Below are 14483 nucleotides of genomic sequence, written 5' to 3' on the forward strand. Positions count from 1 at the left end.
AGGGAACTTATTTCACTGCTGTTACAGAGAGGTTCAGACTAGACTAACCCAGTAACTCCCTCTGGCCTTAAATCTTCTAAGAATGCCTGCCTTTTCAATGTTAAGGAAATGCTGGGATTTTATGTCCTAAAATGTGAACTCTGTAGGGCAAGAAAAGCCTTTGCTTCACTTCCTGGTGCAATGCTTGACATATTGACATCCTGTAAAGGTTACCGTAGTACTAAAATAAAGAATGGTCAGGAGGCCAGAAGCACCCATAACTCTCCTTCTGCCTCTTGTGGAAACCCTCTCCTTAATTACTTAACTGCTATTTCTCTCTGATATAGTATTTTATTATTACCTACATTTCTTGAATGCTCATCTGATCCGTCTTAATGTTCTTTTAATATCACTTGGAATGGGATAATAATATTCCTGTACTTCTCCAGCACCTTGAGCTCTGAAAGGTCCTAGTGTGCTTAACAAGGAGAAAAAGAAAAGGGAAGTGCTTAATTCATCACACAGTGCAAGGTCATGCAAGACATCAGACAGAGAAGACGACCTTCTTCTGATAAAACTAAAAGCACTGGGATGTTTGGAGGGGCAGGTTTAGCCCATGGCCCTGTACTTGCAGGAAGTGCAAACCATCCATTGAGCTTTAGTTCAACACTTGCAGGAAATTGCCAGGGTAGGTGCTGACGTGATGTGGGTGAAGTGCCAGCAGGATTCCTGCATGCTGATGCTGTGTGTTATGTCTTCAACAGATCCTACCACATGGCTTTTTTTAGCTCTCCCAAACACTGAGAATTGGAGTAAAAAACCTACACAGGATCTATCTGGGTAAGGACAGGGTATGGAGATGCACATGGAAGTTTTTGGAAAACCACTTCTTTCATCAAGATACCAGTCAAAGAAGTGAGCTTCTTGGTTTTGACTCCACTGAAGCAGGACAATGACTGCTTGGAAATTGCAGAGGAAGGGATCACAGTAATGAAAGCAAGAAATGAGGATCTGAGCAAGTGTCTGTGCAACTCTAGAGAAAGCAAATGAACACAACATGAGCACACAGCTGAGATATGGGAGAAAATAAGCTCAAGCTGGGCGTAGGGTTAATGCCCTAAGTGACAGTGCTAGCACAAGAAGGTGCTAGGAAGAAATGTGAGCCACCCCATCTATAAGGTGATTGAAGAAGCGGGAGAGAAGTGGGTGGTGTGGGCAACATTTCAAGCAGGACCAGTTAGAGGCCTGAATCTGTCAGGAAAATCATATTCAGCCTTGCTGAGAGTGGCTTTAATTGGGGCAGAGAGCAGATACCTGAACTGAAGTAATGAGGATCTACTTGCTCCTCCTCCACATGGCTGTAAGTGGGCAGCGACAGGACCAGCCTCAGCCATAAGTCCTACTTATGACAGTCAGGGGATCCTTAAAGGAAAGCACAGCTGCTCCCCCAGCCTTTTCCTTCCAGCTCTCCTCAGGAGGCAAGGCAGAAGAAGAGCTCAAGTCATTAGTGATCTGAAGATTCAACAGAGTTAATGCTTACTGCATCTGCAGGCCATCCTGTAAGGGGCTGCAGCTGGGGAAAAAGGGATGCAATTCAGTAAGGCCAAATGCAGCTCCTCCACCAGTGCAGTAATGCCAACTGCACAGAGCCAGGGTAGAGGACTGGCCAAGAAGCAGGTCTGAAGGACATGGAGATCATGAGTTGAGTAACAATCAATAATCATCTGCTGTTCCCTAAATAAATGAATAAATAAAGAGGGCAAACATTAGCCTGGAATGGATGACTTTTGCTACCTGTTAAACAGGATTCAAAACCTTTCTGACTGCTTGGCACTGACAAGGATTCAGCTGGGTAATTGTTTCCAGTGCATTTATAGCATAATATGGACTGTTTGGCAAGGATAACAGCAAGGATGATTAGTAGTCTAGAAAACACATCATGAAGGCAAAGGCAGAATTGGGATTGTTAGGCCTAGAGAAGAAGAAGTATTATGGCTTCAGTTGTCACTTAAACCTGTAAAATTCTAAAAGGATGAATTTTCACTATATTTACATGCAACTACTGGAAAATACCTTCAGTCACTTACTTATTGGGAAAAAAGGAAAGGGCAAGAAGAAATGAGTGGCAGCGGGAAAGATGGGTTCTCCATCTATGCCCTTCCTTAAGAACTGGTTAGATCAGCTTCTGTCAGGATTTTGGATGGGTAGATCTCTTGAGGACTGGGCACTACCCCAAGCTTGGGCATGACCAGTGCACACATTAATAAACAGAAGCCTACACAGTACCAGAGGTTACAGTGGCAGTCCCAGGGAATGACTTGACAGAGGCTGCAGCCACAGGACTGTCTGCAAATGGTGAGGGCAAACACTTCCAAATGCTTAGTGCACTACAAGCCTTAGAGGTGCCTCTAGCACTGACCTCTTGGCTAATGGCACATACTTTTTGTATGGGAAAGTGACCTCATGGCCTTACCTTAAACGTGAACACACTGTCAATCAAGCAGTCCTTGGTAACCTGCTAAGAGCAACATGGCGGAGGAACCACAAAGACTGTAGCAGTCCTTGACCTCCAAAGACTGTAGCAGTCCTTGACCTCCAAACTGGTTGAATACCAAGTTTATTTTCTGCAAAGTTGTTTTGCATATGTCTGTGACGCCATGGAAAAAAGTATGTCTGACAGTCCAGTTCTCCAACCAAATTGGACATTCCCTAAAAATTTATTCTACAGAGGAGGCAAAAGTTTCTCAGGGATCCCTTCAAGACAGAACTACTACAGTTTTCCCCAAGCACAACCTGGTTCCTATGATAAACACAAGGTACTAAATGTAGGAAATAATAATATGTAAACCCTTTTTTTTTTTTTTTTTTTTTTTTTTGCTATGATTCTCCCATTCTGTACCGTCCCATCCCTCACTCCCCACTCAGGGAAGCAAGTTAAGCTTGTGTGACTGTTGGGAGTCATGTCACCAGTGTTCCAAGCTGCACAGAGAGGAAGCCTGGATTTGATGGTACATAGGCCATAGGAGAACCTGTGCAGATAAAGCCAGATAGGATGGATGGAACCAAGCTCTGATGTGTCAATTGGCTTTGGCCAAGAAGAAAAGAAGGAAGAGGAGGTGACAGAAAACCACCCAAGAGTGTGAAGAACAAGAAATTACATGACAGAAGATGTGTAAGAATTTCAGTATAGGGGCCTTGTCATTGGAACCAGCCTGCCCACCATGATTCCGCCTCATCTCATCACTTTTCACAGAGGAGACAGTCCATTTATTATCTACATAGGTTTCCAGGTCCTGCTGTTACTTTCTTCACCAGAAGAAAGTAATCACTCATCACTCTCCATTGCCAACAGTGTAATCTCTTCTACTGTAACCAGTGATAAATCAGAAGAGGATAAAAGGTAGGTTGTGAAAAGATGGGGGAAGACAAGAAAGTCTTCAGCATCAAGCAATTCATTTTAGGCAAGCAATTCTGATTAACAAAGGAAAAGGAGAAAGATAAAAAGTTAACAAGCTATTCTGTAAGTCTGGTTTCCCATGGAAACCGTACCATGATGGGGTTATTCTTTTTTTGTCTAATGGGATACACGTTCCTATTACAGCTGCTGCTCCATCTGAAGCTCTGTCCTCCATGGACTCTACAGTGTCTAGCACAGACAGTGCTATAATCTCTCCCTCAGCAGGACATTTCTAGCTTTCCTCTCCTTCATCCAGCTAGTTTTCATGAAGCATACAGGAATTTAATGCCTTTCAGATCCCCACTCTCTGCCAGATGTGGCTGACATTAACCAGTAGGTTTAGAGGAGGGCCGATGAGCATAACCTGTAACAGCTAACACCATCACATGGCTTTATTCCTTTAGCAACCAGATAATAAAAGGATGGGATGACCACAGATATGGACAACTAACAATTACAGTACATCTTGTTATCTTACTACAGGCCTAAGAGGAATGGAGACATGCAGCAGGCACGTAGGACATACAGTATCACAGATTTTTGGCACAACCATTTCTGACTTCTGGACTGGGCCAGCATAGAATGGAAAAACACCAATGTGAGCAAAAGACTGCCACAGAGGAGGCCCTTTCTGCAAATGAATTTCTGCTTGAAAGACAACCTGAATGCAATTCAGTTTTGTACAAACAGAGCCGCCCCTCCAGAGGCAAGTGTTGCCTTTGTGGAAATAACAGTGACTCCACAGATACAAACAATGGAGCTACATGCTTTTGCACTGCTTGTTCTGTCACTAACTGACATCAGCCACTGTTAATCAAGGCATGAAATGTATATTTAAGAAATAGTGACACACACATAGACATGTTCCTTCATGAAGCCTTTTATACAGGGAAAAGTGAATGAAAAGAAAAACTGCTGCTCAGGCTAGCTAGTGGCACTGAAATAAATGGGTCAGGCATCAGAGTTTTAGCAAGCACAAAAGGTGAAAACCTTGTCTTCTGGAGCAATTAAAAGTCAATGGGATTAGTGGCTTTCACTATTATTTATTGAAACCCCGCTGCGTGCACAACATTATTGAAATACAGGGGTCAGGTCCCTGCTACTGGATGCCTACACTTTTGCTGCTGAAGTTAATGGGAGCTTTGCCAATCAACTCTGTGGCAACAGCAACTAAATCTAAAATAGATGACATCCTGGGATCCATTCAGTTGATGGCCCAAGCACAGCTTTTGCCAAAGCCAAGAATGTTCTGCCGCACAGTCCAGATTTCATCCTGGGACAGGTGAAACAGGAGAGGCAGCTATACAGGTGTTAAGAGTCAAAGATGGGAAGGCACAGAGATGGACTGAACATCACAGGAAGCATCCTCTCTTCCTTTTTAAAATAAATTACAATATAAAGATTGGAATCTAAACGGTTGCATTCCAGAATATCTTATTATTCAGTTTTAGCAGGACTGGCTGTTTTCTAATGAATGATTCTCCTTGTAACACCAAGTAAATAAATCCTGTGGAAACACACCTATGAAAAGGACATGGATGGGAAGCCTGAACTGTCATGTGATTCAACATGTTTGAAAAGTGTCCTGATGATCTAGCCAGCTTGGACAGACGCCATGAAGTACCAGAATCTATATCTGCAAGTCTCCTGGGCTTTGGACGTGCTTGTGATACAGGTTGCACAGTTGTTTCTTCTTCCACTCATTCATTATCATACTTGTGCCCTGAATTCTGACACAGACTGCCACTTTTCCTCTTTGTCTCACTCTAGTACTTCATTTTCCTCAATCTCGCAAGGTTGCAAATCAGAAATCAGGCATCCTAGACACCTCCTCCACTCCTCTGTGCTGCTGAGAGACCAGTCTGTATAGCAGCAGTATTTCCTGACCTTAGCTCATGCCTTCTCTGCAGACCTTGCCATGCAAGGAGCTGATGATGCTTTTTGCTTATGTTTGTACCAGGAAGGGGTTGAGATTCTCACTAGATATTTCAAGTAACACATGCTAATGACCAGCTGTTCAGTGGTACTGACCATTCCCTGACCCTGTGTGTTAGTCCAGGGTGAGTAATTTGGGGTCATTTTAATTCTAGGGAAGTCCTGAACATGGCAGGTGCCTACACTCTTAAGACATTACCTTACATGAGCATGAAATCCAGACGTGCACCTGCAGGGGTGGATCTCACAGGTCAGGCACAGGAGGCTGGTGAGTGCGGGCCAAAACACCAGCTCCAGGGCCCGCTCCTAGTCAGTCTTACCCTGATCTCCAGATTGGCTTCAGATGTGAAGCATCAATTTTACTTTCAGAAGTGTTATCATCAATTGTGATGACTCTAGACTTTATAATTCTTCATCAAACTTTAGCTCTTTCTTTGTCCTGCAGCAAGGAGCTCCACAGCCCAGTTACATATCACATAGAAATGCATGTCTTAATGTCCATGATAAGTTGCGTTCCCTTCCAATTTTCTTGAAGGTCTTCATGTTCTCATACTAAGGAGCTGGTGTCCCAAAAGTCTAGCAGGAAATTTGGTGGGAAGTCTTCATCCAAGCAGTTCTATTGAATACTGAGCTAAGTCCAAGCTATCAGCCTGCAGGTTTGAGTCCACAATCTGTTTTCTCTCTATGATCCTCCATAGCCAACCAGATCTGCCACTACTGACTTTTTAAATCTCCATCTTTCCCCCAAAAGAGAGATGCAGACTGAAAATGATAGGTAAGAAAAGATACGCACACACCCTAACTGACAATGTAACAAGCAAACCTCGAAACACATGGCCTTCTAAATTATCTCAGTTTCATTTAAGAATGTTTTTCTATTTATTTTCAGCACAGCTAGCACCACTTCTAAGAGCCTCCAAAGTACTGCTAACTCTTTGTGACGTGGGCAAACAGTTTATCCCCTGATGCAAAGGGACTTTTCACCCATGTCTTTTTCTGCTAATCCCCATGATTTGCTTTCAGCTTGAAACCATACCAAATACTGTAAAACATTTGTGAGAGAGGAGCTCATCTTAGTTTCTTTCTCTTGCAGAACATTGTCAGAGATCCAGGAAAGCAAACAAATTTCTGCAAACACTAAGCATTAACCAAAACAGAAGAAAATACTCCAGCATTTTTCTTCCTCACTTTCTCCCCAGAGCTTTGCCACTCAGTCCAGGGTCTCAGAATTTGCTGACACCATGGTGCAGGACGTTCAGTCATTGAAACCTTTGAAAATGCCGAGCAAGTCCCCGAAAGGAAATGCCATTGCCAAGAGCTGAGTTCAGTCCCTCAGCTTCAACAATGTTTAGCTCTCATTTTTAATGAAAGCATTTACCTTTTTCAACTGTCAGACCTGACCAGAGTTCGCTCTTCGTGCCCTCAAAACGCAAGCCCAGATGCTGTGATCTCCTGGTCATCAGATCCACTCTTTTCTTGCCTGCATCCCTGGTTTCTCTTGACTAACATGCAAGGATCAGAACCGTTTCACAATAATGAGCTTTCCTCCTTCCTACGTTCCTCAGCACATTTTTATATGAAAGAATCAGCTTACCCAAAAGAGCCACAAACCAACATGAGGAGCTTAAGATATATGCAATTCAGTAGCCTGAAGTATCACGCATCTTGGGCAATCATAAATTTTAAAGCAAAAAATCCTTACCAATTTTATTTTGCATTAGATATTAACCAAAACCTACTTGCAAAGCCAGATTACTAAGAAACCTTTTTGGCTGTTGTTTTGGTTGGGATTTTTCTTTACATCAAAACAAGATTAAAACATCTTTTGGAGACTCACTGTCATTTTATCTGAGTAAATAAGCTTAGAGCGCCTAACAGTCAATTTATAATGAAGGCTTTTGTTCTTGTTACTGTGATGCAGCCCTGCAAATTTGCCCACAGCTGCAGCAAATTCAGATGGTTTTGACAGGTAAATAAAATACTGTTTAAATCTGTCATTGTTATTAATCTCCGGAGTAAAGAACTAGCAATTATATTTTGTTTCCAAGCAGATAAATTTTCATGATAATCTTGGCAGGGGTGGTACAGAATAATGTGCACCTATGACTTTTACACTTGTGAGGGTCCAAAATATGAGGAGTCTTTGGTCAGCTGTTGTAAAACAAATGGGAAATAAAGGCTAAACCAATAATAAACATCATAACAAAAAGGAACAAGGAATGTGGGACATAGCCCCGTTGGAGTTTTATTGACATAAGCGCCAAATAAACCAAACTGCAGGTCTTGACATCAGCTGCACCAATTCAGTGCTCAGTTATTCTGAACTGTATTTCCAGGAAGCCCTGTCAGGATCTGGCTGTGCTTTAAAACCCCACAGTTTGGGCCCCCATAATGGCTTGTGCTTCCCAGCTACTGCAGGGGCAAAAGGTTTCAAATACTCCTCAAGCCATGCCAGTGAACAAAAAATTACTTGTGGAATAAGGTACTGCTCAAGGACAAGTAGCAAAATCCAGCTGCAAATATCTTATTGTATTGGTCAGAAACTGCGAGAATCAAAAAAGAGAAATCCTGGTGAAAGTCTTATGAGATGCCAGTCACGTTTGCTCACCTCCTCACTCAGGTAGGCTGGCAGATGGTCAGCAAATAGTCTCACTTTTACAATGCAACCTACAGTGGTTTTCAGTGTGAAAATTAGCATCCAATTATTTTCAAGCATTTATGTTCTCCAAGGAAGCAAGCTACCACTATTTTAGTTCTGCTTAGGCTCTATTTGCTCTGACATGTAAGCCAATCTTACAGGTACTACGTCTTGTGTACACAGGCAGAATGGCAAGGCAGGGAAGAGTACTAGAAATGTGGAATAATGCAAATTCCCAGGAAGTGAATTGCATGGCTTCCAACTTTTAGAAGAGACAGGGACAAGACAAGCAAGAGAGGAAGGTGTATGGTATCTGCAAAAAAGAATTATTTTCTCCCATCTGAAAGCATATGCTGAAAACGGTTTCACAGCTATCTGCCAGCTGCATAAACCATTAGAGAAGGCTACAGTCCATTGAGCCCTGAGCTGAGACCTATGGAACCCTTGGTATGACACATACAGCAGGGCTGTGGATATTGGGATCGGTTGGTGGCAGGCCCCACTTCTCCCAAGGAAGAATGGAAACCCGTTCCCCACCTTCCAGCACCCATTGCCACCATCCTCAAACCAACGTAAGGGAGGGTCAACCACTGCATTAGAGATGTAGGCAACTTTGGGAAAGGCAGGATGTGTGCCAGAGCATGGCCACTTTCAAATGAGAACCGGTTTTCTCCTTAGCAGAGCACACAGGTCCATGAAGGGGAAAGAACACTTGGGGTAAAACCCATTTTGCATAAGATTTCAACATATCAGCTTACATGCCAGAATCTGTGCCCAAAACAGAAATAGTCAAGTTGAACTTTGCAACCCTTTCTCATACAAGGATCCTCTATTATGACAGGTAATGGAATTATCCTGAGTAATAATGGTTATCTGCACATATGGACTTGGTTCCACAGGCAGAGGTCGGCAGCCTTCCTTGCACCTGCAAGCTGTGTCATGTTAGGTACAAATGTTGCTGGCTACATCACTGTAAGGAATTCTCAGCCTGAAAATACATGAAATGCTTTTAATTGTCATTAAATATGGAGAATAATGCTCCAGGGTGGCATCTTATATTCTAGCATGGTTGCATTTGTGTCATTCTCCTGCGTGGTGGAGGGAAACTTCACTGGCCTAACCTCAGTCTGTACCACGGGAACATCTCAAGGCTGCAGCCTCAGCAGGTACAATTGTAGCCAGCCGTGTTTCTCCTGCAGATAGTGCAACTGGGAGCATGGGAGCAGCGGAGCACCTGCACAGTTCCCACTAACCATCCCCTGGGAAACACTGAAGTGGGGTTGTCTCCTGCCACGTGTTTTGTACAGACTGAAGTTGTATTTTTAAAATCAGAGAGCACATTAAACTCCTCCTTTGCAGCCCTTTTGGAATCTTGGCAACTGGGTGCCCAAAAAGCACCAAACAGCCTCCCTTGCTGAGATGTGCTGCGCTCCGTGAAGGTGTCAGCATGTCTCTCCTCCCATGCCACAGCTGGACGGCTCTGAGGCTGGGCACCAGTGCCCGGGGCAAGGCTGCCGGGAAGCAGAAAATTACGGAGCACGCCTCCATCCCACACCTCCCTGCGAAACACTACCGAGGCGCAGAATCTGGAGCCCGGGGCCTGGGCAGAAGGCAGCGCCGCTCTGGGTTCGGGGTCCTGTTCCGGGCAAACAGAGACACCCCTCAAGCATCAGGCCCCGGGTCCCTCAGCCTGGAGCCTGGCTGCCCCCGGGCCCGTGGCGGCCCCCACCGCAGCGCCCGCCGCCCGCGGTCGCTCACCTGCTCGGGCCCCTGGAAGCAGATCCTGCAGAGCGGGGTGCGGATGCCGCTGTCGACGCTGCTGCCCAGCGAGTAGCGGTCCTCGGCCTTGCCCTTGCCGAAGTCATCCGAGGAGGTGCTGCTGGGCAGGGAGGCGGGCGGCTCCCCGGCGGGGCTGCCCCACTCCTCGGCGGCCGGGCTGCCCGCGCCGCCGCCGCCGCCGCCCGCCGCCCGCCAGCCGGGCCCGCGCCCCCCGGGCGGTGCGGCCCCCGCCGCCGCCTCTGCGCCGCCGGGCATGTGGGAGCGGCGGCGGCGGGGAGGGCGGCGGCGGCGCGGGGGGTCTCCGCAGCAGGAAGACCTTCAGGTCATTGAAGAGCATGCGGCAGCGGCACTTGAGGAGGCCTTGGTTTCGCAACATCTGTCTCGGACGGAGGAGCCCGCAGCAGCAGTAGCAGAAAATGCCCGCGCCGGGTGGTATTAACATGTGCCTTTCCTTGGCAGGCGGGCACGGGGGAAAGAAAAGGGCAGGAGCCGGGCGCCCCGCGGCCGGGGGTGGGGGGTTGGGGGGGGGCTCCGCGGCGGCCGCAGTGCCGGGGGGGCTGCGCTGGCCGCCGGGGAACGCACGAAAGCAGAGCCGGAGGGCGAGGGGGCGAAGTCCCCGGCAGCCCGCTGCAACCCGGCGGGGACGGCAATTGAAAAAGAAAAATCCACACCAGAAAAAAACCCAAACCGACTCTGTGCTGCCGAGGGATCCTTTCCACCCCTCCACAAGTTTGCTTAGAAATCAGCGGGAGGAGGAAATAAATCTCCCACGCCCGAGGGTCCAGGGGCGCAGGCGGCGGTCTCGGGAGAAAGCCCCCGATCAGCTCTCGCAACTCCTAAGCCTGTAAAAAAGAAGGGTCCACGTCTCCGGTGGGTGTGGGGAGAAGGGAGAATATGGTTCTCTCGACAGTATTTGGCATCTCAAGTAATTTTCCTTTTTCTTCTATTTTATAATTTATTTTTTTCAATTAAAAAATAAACCCCGATCACACGAATCCCGGTGTGCATCCAGACAAAATAGCAGCTGGTCTGGCTATCAAAATGCAAAATTGGTAGCTGTTGTTATTATCAAAATTGCCTCTTTGACAAAAAAAGACCTTCACATTGTTTGTGGGAAAACACCCTACGTTTTCAACACTGTACTCCCAGGTGGCTTCAGATTTTACCGTTGCCTTTAAAAGATTTCATTGTAAATATTAAAAGTCCAGAAAGAAATAATTAGCAATTAGTTTAATCCCAGATGTACTGAGACAAATATATTTTTATATATATAATATATATATCATATATATTTTATATATATTTATATATTCTGACCTTCTCTATTCCAGCAGCTGTCTGGACCACACCAGAAAAAAATTCAGAGAAATTGATGAGGGAAGGCGGCTGTATTATTCCCTAAGCTGTAACCATCCTGGACCAAAAACCCACGTCGAAATCGGATCTATTCTTCGCATGTAATTGACCAGGGAAACGTGGATCTTACATGGTCACGTTTCCTTTCCTCCTTTCACAAAACAGGAACGTCATCAAACGCACTGGCAGCTTGTACAGACCATTGTGGATGGCGAGGCGGTCGGGGCTCTATCAGCAATTGCAGAGACCTCCTTTTGATGCATTGGACGAGGCTCCCTCTTTCTCTCCACCACCGTCCCCACCTTCATTTTCCTCCCCTTCTGTCCTCCTCCTGCTCTGACTGTTGCTCTCTCTTACAGTCATTGACATTCAACCATCGCAAGTCTGTCGCACTCTAGCTGGCAGGGGGAAAAAAAATCGGAGCAGATAATTCTCTTCTTCCTCCTAAAAGGCTCGGAAGGAGCACAATGCGCCAGACACATGGGGCAGCATGGCTTATTTTTCGTGCGGTTCCTACCGCTTTGGCAACATCGAGCTGGCGTGTGCGTGTGTGTCTTCCTCCCTCAGCAGCAGCCTCCTCTCCGCTCTTCCATCCTGCTTGCCGTGATGATGTTGCTGTTGCTATCTCCCTTGGATGCAATGGGGAAGGCAGATTGTTTGCAGTGCGAGCGGGGATTTGCAGGAAGGGAGGGGTGGGACGTGGCCGCGCTCTTCTCCCTCCCCCGGCTTGGGAGGAAAAAAAAAAAAAAAAAAAAAAAAAAAAAAAAAAAAAAAAAAGAGAGAGAGAGAGAGAGAGATAAAGAAGAAGCAAAAAGGCGGGGTGCGAGGGGGAGAATCAAAGTGAGGAATGGAGCCCTTCCCAACCTTTGATACCCCGAGCTGCCGGCTGCCTGCGAGTGCCCACGCCGGGGAGGAAGGGAGGAGGGGCGGGGAAGGGGCTGGGCGGGCGCTGCGGCTTCAGCACCACGGGGCGCGGACAGCTCCTCCGGGCGGGGCGGGGCGGGGCGGGGCGGCTCCGCCGGCGCTGCGCCCCCGGCCCGCCCGCTGCCCCCGGCCCGCCCGCTGCCCCCGGCCCGCCCGCTGCCCCCGGCCCGGCCCGGCCCTGCGGGACACGGCCCCGCAGCCCAGGGGCACCCGGAAGGCGGCGAAGCCTCAGCGCCCCGGCGTGTTCCAGGCGTGTTTCCGCCTCCCACCGGCCGCTGTGGGGATCTGTGAGACACGGGAACTTCCAGGGGCGGGAGGCCGCGAGTGCGGCCGTGTCCGGGGCGGTGGTGCGGGTTTTACAGATTCCCAGCAGGAAGCCGAAATCCCACCAACCAACTTTTTCCCTGGCAGATTTAATTTGTTGCATAGAATTTCACGGTCTAATAGCTATGATATTATTATTACATTTTACTCCAGCAGCGGTTTTTTTGCTGATAGATTTGTTTCAGTGGCATGTGTTTCAGTAGAAATACGGGCTCCTTGTAGCCCAATGGACTGCAAATATGACTGAACACTATTGCTTAATTAGAGTTTTGCTGCAAGTAATGAATGGATGCCAAGGCCAATAGTTTTTACTTTCTCAGCCTGTTTGAAAATTTTAAGTAGCAGCTGCTGGAGGCCATTAGCTTTTCTCTGCAATGATCAGCAGAAGTGGCTTTCCCCACTCAATCCTGCTCTGTGTGTCCAGGCAGACCCAAACAGCCTCTGAATGCAAAGGGAAACTTAGGTCTCCACTGGGATTTGGTATTTGCCATTCCAGCTTGAACAGCTGACAAAGGTGCTGAGTTTGATGTGGACCAAAAGCTTTATTGATATAGATTATTGATACAGTATACGTAATATGGCTAATGTCAGTGCAATGTCTCAGCTCAGGGACCAGTGAATATCTGCAAGATGGGACACACAGCTTGGCTCCTCGGTCTGATATCACGTCAATGCCATTGAAATTTCAGGCACCTTAATTTGGTTTCTTCCTTAATCTTTTCCTTCAGGAGGCCATTGCATGCACCAATGCCCAGTCTGGGTTCTCTAGCTGGTCTTGTGTACAAGATCTTCATTGGCAGTGACCAAGGCAATACCATTGATAAATAATCTCACGTCCCTTAAAAGGTGTACTGAACCCTTGACAATGATTTGAAATTGTTTCACTTAGAAAAATATATGATGTGCATAAACCACTGTGTCATGATTAGAAGAGGTTTCTATGTTGTTACCTAATTAAAAAGGAGCTGATTATTTGCTACAGGAAAATGAAACCAGCACATGCAATTAATTTCCAGGAAATAAATTACACATTGGGATGCTTTAAAACATTCATCAATGCAACCTGTCATTCCTCAGAAAAGCTGGGCAGATTTGCCAGTGTGGCTGTCTACAACATATTTAAGGCTTCTCAGAATTTCCTATGTGTCTAATGGGGTCATTAGAGAAATAATAATGGAAAGAGCATTTTAGAGACTTCCTGTGTGTGAGACAGGCTGGCTAGAGGCTGAGTCTCTGTGTCCGTGCTTCAGGATGGCTTTCTACCACCACCTCCCATGCTTTTTATTGCTCCCGTCTTCTTGTCTTGATGTCACCAACATTTTCAGAATGGCTCCATCAATAACAGAATTGGAGCAAAATATATTGTTGTCATCCTTTGCTTGTGTAAAGCCTCTTTAATCCTTCCCTCCTGCCCATGCCTGGTTTTACAGAGAGGATATTCTCACGGTAGAGGAGATCTTTGTGTTATACTCTGAGTTTTAATGTATGGGCTGTGTGCCCAGAGAGCTGAACGGCTGATAAATGTGACAAAATAAATAAAACAAATAATAAATCGGAGGTGCTCCATATGCTTCCCAGAGGTGAGTGGGTACTATTATTCCTGTTTTGGCAAATGGGACAGCTGCCAATGTTTTCACACTTGGATGCTGCATTCAGGCCCCTTGGTATGGACCAAGATGCCTTCTTTAAAATGCTTGCACTGGAAAGAGCTGGCCCAAGACACTTTGGTGAGATCCCAGTGAGAGTCAGGAGCTGTTAGGAGGCCGGTTCAGCTTTCCTAATTTTGCTTAGGAAGCAACATGCAGCAAATGATGGACACCACCTTTTTTTGCAGAAGGGCCTGTTTCTGGGAGTTTTGATCCACTGTCTCTTGAGTCTACTAACAGGCAAGAGGTTTACAGGGAGGATAAGTATGGGAGGCATCAGCTCTGGCAGACTCTACCTCTGCCCTCCTCAGATACAGAAAGAGGAAGAAAAACCGCCACCAGAAGGTGATTCAACCAGCTAAGAGTGGAGAACTGGTTCCTCTTTGTTGTTTTCGTCCATGCTACTGACTGGGAAATTAGACTGAGGAGATGTCCAGGCATCTTG

General features: G+C 46.5%; 1 protein-coding gene across 1 annotated transcript in view; it reads right to left on the bottom strand.

Annotated features, from left to right (window-relative positions):
• The window catches only part of MARCHF4 (membrane associated ring-CH-type finger 4), a 95500-nt gene extending 85226 nt beyond the window's left edge, over nt 1–10274 (bottom strand). Inside the window, 2 exon segments of the mRNA XM_040069908.2 lie at nt 9768–10040; nt 10042–10274. Coding sequence (XP_039925842.1) covers nt 9768–10040; nt 10042–10230 — 462 coding nt within the window. The 5' untranslated portion in view covers nt 10231–10274.
• Between the last annotated feature and the right edge of the window lie 4209 nt (nt 10275–14483).

Source organism: Hirundo rustica, chromosome 7 (genome assembly GCF_015227805.2).
Source record: "Hirundo rustica isolate bHirRus1 chromosome 7, bHirRus1.pri.v3, whole genome shotgun sequence".
Lineage (NCBI taxonomy): Eukaryota > Metazoa > Chordata > Aves > Passeriformes > Hirundinidae > Hirundo > Hirundo rustica.